This window comes from Peromyscus californicus, unplaced genomic scaffold (genome assembly GCF_007827085.1).
Source record: "Peromyscus californicus insignis strain IS unplaced genomic scaffold, ASM782708v3 Scaffold_11__1_contigs__length_118956290, whole genome shotgun sequence".
Lineage (NCBI taxonomy): Eukaryota > Metazoa > Chordata > Mammalia > Rodentia > Cricetidae > Peromyscus > Peromyscus californicus.
The window spans coordinates 16,137,324-16,152,561 of NW_026294402.1; the positions used below are offsets into that span (position 1 = coordinate 16,137,324).

A 15,238-nucleotide genomic window follows, 5' to 3' on the forward strand; every position below is an offset into this window, starting at 1 on the left:
TGTATAACTCTGGCTGTCCTGGAAATCCCTCTGTAGACCAGGCTGGCCTCGAGTTCAGAGATCCTATTGCCTCTGTCTGCCAAGTTCTAGGATTAAAGGTGTGTGCTACCACAACTGGCATAAAGTAGCATTTTTAAGATTTTATGCTTCACTGGCATGTATACATGAATGTGCACCATATTCACACCTGGTGAATTGCAAAGGTCCTCTGGAAGAACACGCAGTGCTCTTAACCACTCAGCCATCTCTCTAGCCTTCCACAGACTTTTTTTCCTTTCCTTTTTTTGGGGGGGGAGGGGTTGTTTTATTTTGTTTCTTTTGTTTGAGACAGGGTTTCTATGTGTAGTTTCTGTCTGAACTCACTTTTAGACCAGGCTGGCCTCGAACTCAGAGATCCTCTTGCCTCTGCCTCCTGAGTGCTGGGTATGCACCACCATGTCTGTTTCCTCCAGAGACTATCAATTGACTTAAACTGTTCGTCGGAGACGCCCACCCTCCCCTATTCCCTTTCCTCATCCTAGTGGCAATGCCATTACCCAGCCTAGGACCTAGGAAGGAGCCAGATGGAGAAGGAATAAGTTGAAGTAGGTTCTAAAAAAGACTTGGAAAGTGGGTGAGTAGACCAGTGAAATGGTTAGCCTTGCAAACACCAAAAAGGACTGGCTTCGCTTTGGAGGAAACAAGTGGGATGAGGGAGAACTGAAAAGCCAAATTTAGGCTTTGGGCACTTAGCTTCTCGTCGCCAAGGCAACTGCATTACTATGGCAACGGCAAAATACAGCAAAAGCACCAAATACCTCCTTGCTAGAGAGCCGCTTCCGCGTGGAGGCTGGCCGACCTCCGAGAGCGGCTCAATAAGGCGGGATTGGCTGCAGCAGGAGCCAATCAATAAGCTCTATTCTCTGGGCTAAGCCCACCAAGAAGGTTTGCAGAGACATTTTGACGCTTAAAGGGAGCCTGAGCGTCCAATGGACGTCGCTTCCAGGTGAGCCAATCAGCAGTGAGTCGGGGTGAGGGGGCGGAGAGTGTGTGTAGGGGCGGTCCAGGAAATTGCGAGTGAGTCCAATAAAATGCTAGAGCGCCAGAGACGCCGTGGGACCGTCCAATGGGCGTCTCTACCGGACGAGCCAATCAACAGTGGCGCAGGTTGGCGCGGGGTCAAAGCCGCGGAGGCGGAGCTGGCGCTGCGGCAGGAGGGAAGATGGCGGACGAGGAGAAGCTGCCGCCGGGCTGGGAGAAGCGCATGAGTCGCAGCTCAGGTACCTCTTGGAGGTCGGCCAGGGGCTGGGCCGGGGCCTCGTGAGATTGCAGAAATTGGGCTCGAGCTCACGGGGACAGGCGGGCCGCATCACCGCCCTGCCTCTGGCGTGGAGGTCTGGGCTCCTCCGCGGCGTAACGGGCCCGGAGAGTCAGAAACTGAGGCAAGAGGTGGGGCAGGTACGGGCACGCCCGGACCCTCGCTCACCACTGGGCCCGGGCGCCCTTAGGAGACGAAGCTGCACCTCGGGGTTCCCTTGGGAGGAAGAGACCCCGACCTGGTGCAGAGGGCGTGGGCCGCTCTGATCTGGGTTCTCGGGCAGCATCTGTGACACGTGCCGGGTCATCTCCAGCGCGGATCCTGCGGCAGCAATGGCTTATAACCAGGCCGGTTCACCTCTGGGCCAAGCATGGTGCCAAGAGCTTTGAAAAGAATTCAATCTTTCACAAGTCTGTACGTCAGTGTGGTTCTTTTGTCCCCTATCCCTCACCCTCCCTCGCTCCCTCCATCTCCGTCCGCTCTCTCCTCCCTCTCCTTTCCTCTCTCCTTCCCTTTTTCCTTGGCTCGTTCTCTCTCCTCCCTTTCTGTCGTGCCCATCTTTCAAGGAAGGAATTGCTCTCATTTTCCTAGTGGGTAAACTAAGACCAGGACACGGAAAGAACTCATCAGATGATGCAGTTCAGGAACTGGGAATGCCCTGGAATGCAGTGAGTTCTTGTCCCCAGAGTCCCCTTGCCAGTGTCAGTGGCAACGCCCAGTGGAGCGGTTGGGCATCTCGGGTCGCCACTGCCTACAGAGCTCGCTCATAATTCTTATTGAATATCAGGGTCCTGGACACTGCATACGTTAGCTCTCTGAATTAACATGGCCAGGTTTAATGTTCTTATTCTCTTTCCCCTTTTTTAGGAGGGGGTGGAGGTGGAAAGGTGTTAGACTGGATCTCTATGAACAAGTTGCTCGATCCTCCTGCTTCAGTCCCCCAAGCGCTGGGATCACAGGCATGCACCACTTTGCCCAATTTATTTATTGAGACAAGAATCTTTATTAGTAATATTAGTAGTAGTATATTTAGTGTGTGTGCATGTGGAGATCAGACAATAACTTCTCTCTTTCCACCATGAGATCAAACACGTCTTTAGACTTGGCTGCAAGCACATTTACCCATTAAGCCATTTTCTTTCTCTTTTTAAAATTTGCTGTGTGTGTGTGTGTGTGGAGAGAGAGAGAGAGAGAGAGAGAGTGTGCAAACTCAGACTAGTCTTGAATTTGCTGTCGTAGGATGACCTTGAACCTCCTCCCCCACCCCCAGACTAGGTGTCTCTGTTGTTTTGGTGCCTGTCCTGGTTCTCACTCTGTGGACCAGGTTGGCCTTGAACTCACAGAGATCCGCCTGGCTCTGCCTCCCAAGTGCTGGAATTAAAGGTGTGTGCCACCACCGCCCGGCTCCAAAGCTTTATTCTTAATCCCTACCCTGGTAGCCTAAATTGGAGAGCAAAAAAGCAGCATTACTGGGGGACTGATGTCATCTAAGAGACATCTAAGTGACAGTGAGGTGCATAAAGGAGATGGTAAACCAAAAACTTGAGGGAAAAGCCTGGCTTGGTGAGGCACACCTGTAAGCCTAGCACTGGGGAGGCTGAGGCAGGAGGATGGATGTCTGCTGTTGGAAGCCAGTCAGGGTAAGTTTGCAAGACTGTCTCAAAAAAAGTGAAGGAGAGCTGGTTGTGGTGGTGTACACAGGTAGAATTTGCTGAAGGAGGTGGAGGCAGGAGGATCACAAGTTTGAGGCTAGCCTGGGCTACACATTTTTATCCAGGTGGTGGTGGCCAGACACCTTTAATCCCAGCACTCGGGAGGCAGAGGCAGGTGGATCTCTGAGTTCCAGACCAGTCTGCTCTATAGAGTAAGTTCCAAAACAGCCGGGGCTACACAGAGAAACCCTGTCTCAAAAAACTGGGGGAAAAATAGTAAAAGAGAAAAGGCCGGGCGGTGGTGGCACTCGCCTTTTATCCCAGCACTCGGGAGGCAGAGCCAGGCGGATCTCTGTGAGTTCAAGGCCAGCCTGGTCTACAGAGTGAGATCCAGGACATACCAAAACTACACGGGGAAACCCTGTCTCACAAAAACCAAAAGAGAGAGAAGAGGCGGAGAAGGGAGGGTCATGGCAGGAGCTTGAAGGAAGGACTCAGTAGATTCTGGGTCACTCCAAGGAATTAGAGTCTCTCTGCGTTACATAGTTGACCTAGCACCGAGAAGGGCTGGGTAAAGGGGCGGTGGTGGTGAACGAGCACTCGGGAGGCAGAGGCAGGTGGATCTCTGTGAGTGTGAGGACAGCCTGGGCTACAAAGTGAATTCCAGGACAGCCAGAGCTGTTACACAGGGAAACCCTGTCTCGAAAAACCAAGAAAAAAGGGGCTAGGTATTCACAAAAGAAGGCTATCATAGTCCTACAGAATAAATGGCAAGAATTGGTCCACTGCCAGGCAGAGGGTCAGGTTTTCTGTTTGTTTTAGGAGTCTCACTATGGGGGCTGGAGAGATGGCTCAGAGATTGAGCATAAACTGCTCTTCTAGGGGACAGGGGTTCAATTTCCAGTACCCACATGGAGACTCACTGCTGTCTGTAATTCCAGTCTGAGGACATTTGGCACCCTCTTCAGACCTCCTTGTGGGCACTGCATGCACATGGTGATAGAAGAGCAAGCATAACACCCAGATACAATTTTAAGTCTCCGTAGCTCGGAATAACTATGAACTGGAGACCTTCCCGCTTCTGCTTCTTAGGTGCTGAAAATGCAGCTATGTGCTGCCACACCCACACCCACCTAGAAGCATGTTTATGCTTGAGGTCACAACCTCAGGCTGGGAATGGAGCAGCCTGGATAGGAGCAAGGACTTTAGGGCTAAATCCAACTAAAACCTTAGTAACTGGCCATCTCCCTGAACCTCAACTTTCTCATCTGAAAAACTGGGGCAAGAGAATAAGGATATCAGAGCTAGGCATAGTGACACATGAGTGTAGTCTCAGTGCTTGAGAGGCTGAAGCAGAAGGATCATGAGCTGGAAGCCAGCTTGGGCTGCACAGCAAGACTTTATCTTAGTGTGTGATAGTAATCCCAGCACTCAGAGGGGTGAGGGAGGAAGACCAGATGTTCAAGGTCATCCTACGACAGCAAATTCAAGACTAATCTGAGCTCGCGCAGCGCTGTCTGTCTGTCTGTCTCTCTCTCTCTGTCTCTCTCTCCCCACACACACACACACAGCAAATTTTAAAAAGAAAAAGAAAAAAAGAAAGAAAATGGCTTAATGGGTAAATGTGCTTGCAGCCAAGTCTAAAGACGTGTTTGATCTCATGGTGGAAAGAGAGAAGTTATTGTCTGATCTCCACATGCACACACACTAAATATACTACTACTAATATTACTAATAAAGATTTTTGTCTTAATAAATAAGTTGGGCAAAGTGGTGCATGCCTGTGATCCCAGCGCTTGGGGGACTGAAGCAGGAGGATCGAGCAACCTGTCCATAGAGATCCAGAGGCAGAGGCAGGCACATGTCCGAGTTTCAGGGCAACCTGGTTTATAAAACGAGTTCCAGGACAGCCAGAGCTGTTACACAGAGAAACCCTGTCTTGAACTCTCTCTTCCCTCCACCCCCCTAAAAAAAGAATAGAGCTTTAGGGTATCTACCTCTGTTTATACACAAGATATAATTGCTGCTGCTGTGAGCAGAGATAGAGGAGATGATGCCTGAGTTTTGTTTGCAGTGAATTGGATAGAAACAGTCATACTCTTACCCTTTTGATGAATGTGTGATACTGGGACTTGAACCTAAAACCTCACAAATGCCAGGCAAGCACTGTATCAGTACGCTGGATCCCCAGCCCCATAGTATTTGTTTGGTTGTGTACTTTTGAAATTGGATCCCATGTAGCCAAGTTTGCTCTCAAACTCTGTAGCTGAGGATGCTTTTGAGCTTTTGATCTTATTTATTTTGTAGGATGGCATGTGTACATGTGGGAGGTCAGAGGACATCTTGGGGTGGGTGGGTTCTCCTTTCACTAGGCAAGTTCCTGGAGCTCACACTCAGCTTGTTAAGTTCCTTTACCTGCCGAGCCATTTATGCAGACCTGGAAGCTGTTTTTTCTGATTGCTGGTTTAGTGTCTGTCTCCACCTAGAGCATTAGCACAGTCCTGTCTGAGACAGGTCCTGGTGGGGACAGCATCCTCCCAAGCCTGTAGCACAGGGTAAATCAGGAAATGGGTCTGTTGAAGAAGGCACCTCCCAAGCAGGTCCTCATCCTGGCTTTCAGGGTGGAGTCCTCCTCAGCCCAGCCTAAGCTGAACTAGGTGCTGCTCTCCCGCAGGCCGAGTATACTACTTCAATCACATCACCAATGCCAGCCAGTGGGAGCGGCCCAGCGGCGGCAGCAGTGTTGGAGGCAGTGGCAAGAATGGCCAGGGGGAGCCGGCCAGGGTGCGCTGCTCACACCTGCTGGTAAAGCACAGTCAATCTCGGAGGCCCTCATCCTGGCGGCAGGAAAAGATTACCAGGAGCAAGGAGGAGGCACTGGAGCTGATCAATGGTGAGTGGGGGAAATGGGGGCTTGCTGGGGTCTTCTCCCCGGTAGGCTGGGGGGCTATCTCAGTTCCTTTTCCTGTTCCTGTGACAAAATACTCTGACAGGGGCCAGCAAGGGGGTTCAGCCGGCAACGGCACTTGCTGCTAAACCAGAGGACCTGAATTCCATTCCCAGGATGCATGTGGTGAAGGAGAGTCCACTTCTGGGAGTTGTTCTCTCGCCTCCCCAGCCCACCATGATAGTGTGCTGCCGTGCCCCTCCCCCACTGTCCAATAAAAAGTTCTCTAAAAATGATAAGCACCTTAAGGGAGAAAGGTTTGTTTGGACTCGTATCACAGTTCCAGGTCATAGTTCACAGCAGGAAAGTCATAGAGGCAAGAGTGGGTGACATCATATAATATTGTCAGGAACAAAGAACATGTGCCTGTGCTAGTGCTCAGCTTGTCTTTTCTTTAGGCTGGAATCCCCTACCCAGGGGATGGTCCTGCCGACAAGTAAACAAGGGTCGGTCTGGGTCAGTCGTTCCATATCGATTAACATAATCAAGATAATCCCCACAGGATTCCAGCAGCCTATCTGCCGGGTTATTTTAGGTTCTGCCAAGTTGACAATAAGCGCTACCCATCACGGGGGCCTTGTAGAAGTCCCACCAGACCCTCCACCCAGGCCGCTCAGCTGTCACTTGTAAGTGCCTGTATTGTACTGGGGTGTAGCTCATTTGTTAGCATGCTCACCTAGCTTGCAGTGAGCCCTGGCTTCAGTGTCGAGTACCCTGTGAACCTGGCATCTGTAATCTCAGCATAGAGATAGAGACAGAAGGATCAGAAATTCAAGCTTGCTGCTGGAAAGATGTCTCATTATGCAAAGGCACTTGCCAGTGAACCTGAGGGCCTCAGTTCAGTTCCTGGGACTCACACAGTTGAAGGAGAGAACCAGCTCCTTCAAGTTGTCCTCTGACCTCAGTGAAAATACTGTCACGTGTGCACAAATAAATGCAATTTTTTAAAAAATTCGTTTGTTTATTATGTATGCAATGTTCTGCCTGCAGGTATGCCTGCAGGCCAGAAGAGGGCACCAGATCTCATTATAGATGGTTGTGAGCCACCATGTGGGTGCTGAGAATTGAACTCAGGACTTCTGGAAAAGCAGCCATCTCTCCAGCCCCTGCAATTTTTTATTTTTTATTTTTTTTTTAAAGTCTAGGTCCCACATACTGAGTTTGAGGCCAGCCTAGGCTATTTGAAGTCCTTGGAAAGAAGTGCTTGTACTTGGGATGAGCTTGGCCCATGCAGGCTTCTCTCTCTTTCCTTTCTCCTTGCTCTGTGGAGTGACCAGGTCTAGAAAGCCAGCATACTCTGGTTAGATAGTAGCAGTGTCTGATAAGCTCTGTGATCTGAGAGACTCAGAGCCTCACTCAAGACTCATTTTTCTCTTCTATAAAATGAGCATTAATTTATAACTACCCCAAGGACCCCTGTAGCCAGATGAGAGGCAGTTTCGGTCATTAGGGAGGGAGGGACCTGGCCATCTGTGGGTGGGTCTGGCAAGCACAGAGCTGGTCCCTTCTCTTCTGCTTCTTTCTTTATAATTTACAGCAAGGTTGGCAGACTTTGTTGTTCATTCTTCGTTTGTTTTGGGATTTTTTAAAACTACCTATTTTTGATAAATATATGTATGGGTCTTTTGCCTGCATCTGTGTATGTGTACCATGTGTGTGCCTGGAACAGAGGAGGCTAGGAGAAGGCATTGCATTTCCTAAAATTGGAGGTAGGTTTGTGAGCTACAATGTGGGTGTTGGGAATTGAACCCAGGTATTTTGTAAGAGCAGCCAGTGCTCTTAACCTCTAAAACATCTCTTCAGTGTGCGTGTGTGTGTGTGTGTGTGTGTGTGTGTGTGTGTGTGTGTGTGTGTGTGTGTGTATGTGTACATGTGTACACGTACATGTATGTGGGAATGCACATGTTCAAGTGTGGAAGTCAAAGGACAATTCTCAGGGGTGAGCTCCCACTTACCATGTGAGTCCTGGGGATTAAATTCAGATCATCTGACTTCGTAGCAAATGCAATCACCCGCTAAGCCATCTTGCTGGCCCTTTGTGTGATTTGTTTGTTAAGATTACTTTATGTGTATGTGTGAATACCTACTTGTATGTACGTACACCACACGTGTACCTGCTACCCATGAAGGCTAGAAGAAGGCATCAGATCCCCTGGAACTAGAGAAACAGGCAGTTGTGATCTGCCATATATGTTCTGGGAACCAAACCTGGGTCCAAAAAGAAAATTCTGTGTTGAGTTATAAAGGCAAGAAACGAGAAACAAATGAACAAAAAAACCATCATTGAACCACTGGCCCTTCAATCCAGTTCCATGTTTGTTTGTTGGGTTTGTTTTGTTTGTTTGTTTTGTTTTGTTTTTTTGTTTTGTTTTGTTTTCTTGAGACAATGGCTCTCCTTAAACCCAGAGCTTATTGCAAGGGGATCAGGTAATGGTGATACAGGTGGTGTCTCCCAGTTGCTTGGTACCTTTGTCTGGAAGGTACCATCAGGTTCCCTCTGCCCTGAGGAAACAGACTGCCCGCTTTGGAAGCAGCACCTCTGCATCCCTGCCGCGGCTCCTTTTTCAGCACTGGGTATAGCTGCTGGGCAACAGCCAGAAGAAACCTGAGGCCCAGCTGGTGACATTACCATGTCCTTGTCTGAGTCAGCCAAGCTGTGGACAGGCCCTAGCTCCCTGTTCTCTTGCTCTGTCCCTGCTTATCCAAACCCTGAGAACCCTGGGAGGCCCAGAACAAGAGTATAAGCATCACCCTTTCTAGGCTTCAAGGTTCAGCCATCTCCTCTGGTGGAGTGATAATATCCAGCCTGATGACCTATGGCTGGGTCTCTGGGCCCCTCCTGCTGGGTCTTGGGTCTTTTAGGATGACACACCCAATGATGTTACATCTTCCCTGACCAGACCCTTCCCCTATGGGTCACCTGTGATCTGGGAGAACCTTTGATTCTTTAGAATGGGCAAGGGGATTGTCTTAAACATTTTTAGGGTGAGGAAACACTCTTTTGGTTCATTCTGTCCCTTAGTCTGCTGTAACACAATGCCACAAGCTAGGTAGCTTGGGTGACAGAAGTTTCTTTTCTCACGGTTCTGGAAAAGTCTGTGCCTGTGCTTTTCCCTAGATTCACTCTCACCAACCACCACAGACCTGTGCCTTTCTCCCTTTTCCCCTCAGGTTCTTGGTGAGATTGCTTTTCTTGTCTTGCAGACAGCTGCTGCTTCTGTTGTGTCTTTGGTGATCTTGGCTATCTTTATGCCCCCTCCCCCTTCCCTTTAATGATAGAGTTTATGCAGCCCAGGCTAACCTTAAACTCCCTGTGTAGCCAAGGGTGACCCTGAACTTCTGACCTGTCCACCTCTAGCTCCTGAGTGCTGAGATTATAGGTTTGCTCTGCCATCCTAGTTTGGAGATTGAACCTGGGGCCTGGTGCAGGAAGGCAAGCACTCTGCCAACTGAGCTCAAACCTTAGCCTGGCTGTGTCTCTTTTCATGAACAAGTCCTTATCATTTCAGGGCCCACCCTTGTAGACTCCTTATCTCCAAGGATAGTCATACCAGGAGCCAGGTCTTCTTCATAGTGAATATCGGGACGTTGTCATGCAGCCTATAGCAGAGCAATGAGCATTTATGTCTGTCAAGGACTTGTTCTGCCCTGAATCAGGCTTGACTATGGCAGTCACTCATTCATCCCTCAGAATCACCCTCTGAAGTGAGAGCTCCCATTAACCTATTATTTTTTTTTTCTTTTACACTCATTTATTTGTATGTGTGCAAGCATGCCACCGCAGGCATGTTGAGGTTAGAGGAAAACGTACAGCAGGAGTTGGTTCTCCTGTTCCATTGTGGGGATCCTGAGGATGGAGCTCAAATAGTCAGGGATGGCACAAGTACCTTTACCCACTGAACCATCTCCATGGCTCCCCAGTGCCCCAATTCATAGGCCAGTCATTTCATGAGGCTCCCAGAAGCAGAATCACCCCTCCCCTCAGCCACTGGATATTCATAAGGCTGAGGAACCACAGAACAGGATCAGATCCCAGCAGCTGGAGTTAGAGCTGGGCCTGACTCCCTTCTGAAACTTAGGGACTGCTGAGCCCACACAAGTCTGCAGAGATGGACATTCGTCTGTTAGGCTTGCTATCTGGGGAGCTCCTGAACACTCTTGTCTTTGTTCTATTGCTATGAAGAGACACCATGACCAAAGCAACTCTTACAAAAGAAAGCATTTAATTGGGGATTGTTTTCCATTTCAGAAGTTTGTCCATTATCGTCATAGCAGGGAGCATGGTGGCACAAATGGCACTGGACAAGTAGCTGAGAACTTGATATCTGATCCGCAGGCCGGCAGGCAGGCAGAGAGAGAAGGAGTAACACTGGGCCTGGTGTGGGCTTTTGAAACCTCAAAGCCAACCCCTGGCAATACACTTTCTCCAGCAAGGCCACACCTCCTAATCCTTCTAATCCTGTCAAACAGTTCCACTCCTTAGTGACTAAGCATTCAAATATATGAGCCTATGGGGCTTTCTGTATTCAAACCACTGCAACCCCAGGGCAAGTAGAGGACTCTGTTCCAGTGTGGGAGCTCTGGAGAGGCTGCTCCAAGGGGCAGAGTTCTCAGAGTCCTGGCTGGATGCTGTTGGCCAAATTGGGCAGGTACCCTCAGAGGAGTTGCTTCCTCCTCACCTCCCAGTGAGGCTGGGATTTGTCCTGGAGGAAGCCCAGGAAGTCTGGCCTCATCTCTTGAATACAGAGGTTCAGGTGACAAAAAACAAGAGATGGCAGTGTCTCTGTGAAGAATAGTGATGGATCCCTCTCTCCTTCCTCCCAGCTAACTTCTGCTTCACTTACTCATGAATTCCTTGGCCTCCAGGGACTCCTGTCTTGTGCACAGGTCTAGTACAGGGTGGGAAACAGTGGTAAACAAATCTACACCTGGGTAGATTTCCTTTCTTTTTTGAGACAGTATCTCATTATGTAGCCTAGACTGCCTCAGTGTCCTGAGTAACAGGACTGTAGGCATGTACCACTCAGCTCAGTGCTTTCATTATTAAACAGCTATAGCTTGACAATGTGTAAGAAACTATGGCTGGAGGGTGTGGGGGCTGGAGAGATGGCTCAGCTATTAAGAGCACTGACTGCTCTTCCAGAGGACCCAAGTTCAATTCCCAGCACCCACATGGTAGCTATCAGCTGTCTGTAACTCCAAATGTGACACTGTCACACAGACATATATGGAGGCAAACACCAGTATACATAAAATAAAAATGAATTTTAAGAAAGAAACCCTGGCTATCCCATCTACAGATCCCTGTGGCTACGTCCAGGTGGACATAGGCTGGAGGTGGGCAGATCTTGGGTAGAACCTTTGATCTCCACAGAAGAATATGGGGAGTTCAGTGCTGTGAAGGTGGGGCTGGGAACACAGCCAGGCATCCAGGGAGAGGAGAAGCAGGAGTTTACCAGGTCAGGATCACTGTTACGATTCATTCTGTACACAGGGACTCTTAATACCAGGGGTGGCTTCCAGAAGTCAAACCACATGGCTTGTGTGCCTCTGACAGACTCTATGAAGTGCTTTGTGGTGACACCCAGTTCTTGACCAAGGCAGCAAGTATAGGCAGAACAGAGAGGAGTTGGGAAGCCACTGGTAGTCAGGTGTACCCTGGCAGTGTGTAGACCAAACACCAAGGTAGCTACTATGCAATGCATTCAGATAGGGATGACTCCTGGGCTCTCAGTCCTACTGCCTGCCCTGCGGGAGCCTGAGGCTCAGAGCCCCTGGGAAGTGCCTGGGTTCCTGGGCCTCAAGGCACTGGTGAGAGCAGCTAATAATACCCCTTGTCAGAAAAGCACCAGTTGGGACCTTCAGTGCTGTGCACACTGGACAGCTCACAGGTGTTCAGAAGCCTTTCAGAGATCAGGAGGGAAGGGTGGGTGGAAGTCCAGCAGCAGCTGTGTCAGGCCATCCTCATCTGCAAAGAGCTCATTGTGGAGCCTAATGAGGCAGGAAGGTTGAGGGTTCGAGGATAGCCCAAACTGCATAGGAGGCTCTGTCTCAGATAAAAGGACAGAGTCCCCTGGGTAGTCTCTGCCAGGCTCTCTGGGAAAGCTTTGAGGGCTGCACAGGCCAGGGTGGCTGCCCTGGGAGTCTGTGTGTATGGTGGCTACAGGTTGGGCGGGAGTAGGAGACAAGATGTATTATGTGTCACAGGCTTTTTTGCCCACCTCAGGCACTGCCTGGACTCAGGTGCCTGGCAACTCCCCACCTAGCACGTGTCTGTGTGTGCATAACATAGTCTCCGCATATCCGCATGCATGTGCATCCTGCTCCTGAGACATGAGTCATACAGACATGGTGCTGTGGTCGCACTCCCCTGAGCCTAGGTCCTTTACATTTTGTTGTTTGTTTGTTTGTTTGTTTGTTTGTTTTGATGGGGTTTGGTGGTTGGTGAGTGTGTTTGAAGGTTAGAGGACATCTTACAGAAGTGGCTCTCTCCTTCCACTGTTGTGGGTTCCAGGGATGGAACACAGTCAGACTTTGACACATGACTTTGTTGTTGTTATTTTGAGACTTTGCTTCAGTCACTTCGAATACCTTCCTCCCTGCAGCCCTGACCTCCTAACCCTGAAGGAGAGTCACAGCCCAGGGGAGATGTTTTAATGCCTCCTGGGGGCTGCCAATATAGTGTGGGACAATTGTGCTGGTGCTCACACACAGCCCTTACAGCCTCACCCCAGAGTCTCTTCAAAATGTCCTAGTGAGCGCTCTGCTCTGCCTCCCATGTTGCACAGGTGGGGACTCCTGATGCCCACAGCTGAAGATGTCACCAGCTCCTGTGCAGAGCTTGGCTGCATGCTAGCCACCTGCGGTCTCCAGAACCTTGAGACTGCCCCAGGACTAGGGGTGGGCAGCCATCTGCTGTGAGGTTCCAACTCTGTGTCCAGGGCTGAAAAGCGGTCACAGAGTGCGTGTGTGGGTGCTTATATTCTTGTGCATCTGTGGGTGACTAGCCCAGCTATTAAGGTAATAGTATGGCCACAGGAGCATGGGGATGGCTGACAGGTTTGCACCCTGGGGACATGCATGTGAGAGGACCGTCTTCATGGGTGCACATGATAAGGACACAGGTGTGATTGCTTGGGCATGAGGGGTGGGAGGTGTTGTGAGAGGGCAGCAGCATGTCTTTATAGGGAACACGGTGCACAGGCCAGGCCTCACCAGCTCCTAGGAGTGGCTTGCTCTCCCTGTGTCCTGGCGGGCCCCTGTGTCTCTGACATGGGGCTCTCCTCTTGTGTCCCTGCAGGCTACATCCAGAAGATTAAGTCAGGAGAAGAAGACTTTGAATCTCTGGCCTCACAGTTCAGCGATTGCAGCTCTGCCAAAGCCAGAGGAGACCTGGGTGCCTTCAGCAGAGGTGGGCAAGAGCGGGTACACCCGGCCCCTTCCCTCTAGTGTTGGGGTGGTTGGGTCCAAGAAGGGAGGGAAGCCCTACTCTGTGCCTTCCTGGTCCACCAGGTGGCAGCACAGCCCTCAGGCTTCCTGGCCTGTGTTTTTTTGTGCTGCAAAAGGGATATACAACCTCACCGGTCTCTTCCCTCCAGGATCATTGTCCCCCTCACAGGCCCATCAAGGTGACTCTGTTCTGTCATTGCCATCTCCTGATAGAGCTATCGGACGGGATCCCTGAGAACTTCAGGGCTTGTCACCCAGAATCCTATTCTCCCCTTTGGCGGGGGGGGGGGGGGGGACACAGGCAAGCGAGGCAAGGTCAGGACCAGATAGGCAGCCCAGAGCTCAGACTTGTCTGCCAAGGGCAGAGGAAATCAGGATCCCCTCCTCCTCCTCCCTGTCCTTCATCTCCTTGGCATGGGCTGAGAGTGCGAGGTGTGGGCACCTGCCTGGGAGAGGGAGCCTAGCAAAGCCCTCTGCTGTCAGCCCAAGCTCCCTGCAGGATAGATGATGCTCGGCTGGGAACCAGGAGAGTTCATCATGCAGTGTGTCTAAATACACGGCACAGCTCTGCCTGCCATCCTTCATGCTGTCCTTGGGCTTCCCAGAGCCTCCTTAATGGGCCTGTGGCCCTCAGCTGGGCCGCAGCTCAGCACTGCAGTGACAGGGCCATAAACCCTGTGATGAATATGCTTGAGACTAGGTGCGGCAGGAGCCCATCTGCCATGCAACCACGCCTGACCCCCACCACCTCTGCTGTTTCACACAGGTCAGATGCAGAAACCGTTTGAAGATGCATCATTTGCTCTACGGACAGGGGAGATGAGTGGGCCAGTGTTCACAGATTCGGGCATCCATATCATCCTGCGCACAGAATGAGGGCAGGCACCTGGCCAGCCTGCTCGGGCTGCCAAGCAGCCCATGGACGCCCTTCCTGCTACTGTCACACAGTATTTATTGTTCCTAAATGGCTGGGAGAGGGGCTCTGAGATAGGGACTCTGAGCTTCCTGCTCCCTGTTTGACCCCAGTTGGGGCTATCCTAGCCAGGCTCCTTCTGAAGAAATTAACTTCATAAGGGCAATGGGGGTATGGAGGCCCCCAGGCTCAGGGAGTCAGAAGTGACCTGACTCCCCAGATCCCAGAGGCAGGCAGGAGGGCCTTGTTTCTTGTTAGTTATATGCTCCGTTTCTCTGTTCAGTTGCAAAAAGCAGACGCTCCACACCTGGTGATGCAGCAACTCAGCCTCAGGGTGTGATGCAGCGCCCCATGCATCTTCCATTAAATCTGGAACCACTGATTGGTGGTCCTGTATCTCATTACCTTCCTGGTGAGGTGTGGGCCCTGTCTCGGGGAGGGAACTGTCACCCACCATGCCCCAAGAAACCACCTTTTCCAGGGCTTGGGGGTGCTGGCAAGAATTTTTCCCACTAGCTAGACTTCCTGGGCAGCACGGTACCTCTGGGACCCACCAGTCCAGACCCAGTTACGCCAAGCCTCCTGGAGACTGTTCAAGGATACACACACCACCCACACACACATCCCAATTCTAGCTGGTAGGTCTGGAGAGATCCTGGGGGAACCCAGCTCAGCACCTGACTTAGCACACCCCATCCCCTGCACATACAGAGACTGCTTATTGGTGAGAACATATTGCATCCAGCATCTGCCACCCACTTCTGGCTGGTTATTCCTGGGTTCAGCCACCAGACCTAGCACCCTCCAGATGCTGTTTCCGTGGCAACAGAGGCCCCTTCGACTGGAGGAGGGGGGGCTTTGTCAGCTCCCAGAAGAGCAGGGATCCTGGTAGAGGGAGCTGGGGAATGGATGCTGCTTTGAGTGGCAGGTGGGAGGAGAAGGAAGGGGCTCTCCCATTGGCTAGGGGGCCATGTCTCTTC

At 50.9% G+C, this 15,238-nt stretch overlaps 1 protein-coding gene across 1 annotated transcript; it reads left to right on the forward strand.

The window, feature by feature from the left end:
• The first annotated feature begins 1,126 nt into the window (after positions 1-1,126).
• On the forward strand, positions 1,127-14,640 carry Pin1 (peptidylprolyl cis/trans isomerase, NIMA-interacting 1). The gene is made up of 4 exons (XM_052753559.1): positions 1,127-1,259; positions 5,624-5,842; positions 13,197-13,307; positions 14,112-14,640. The coding sequence occupies exons 1-4, from the start codon at positions 1,202-1,204 to the stop codon at positions 14,219-14,221; spliced, it is 498 nt and encodes a 165-aa protein (XP_052609519.1). The 5' UTR covers positions 1,127-1,201; the 3' UTR covers positions 14,222-14,640.
• The last annotated feature ends 598 nt before the right edge of the window (positions 14,641-15,238 follow it).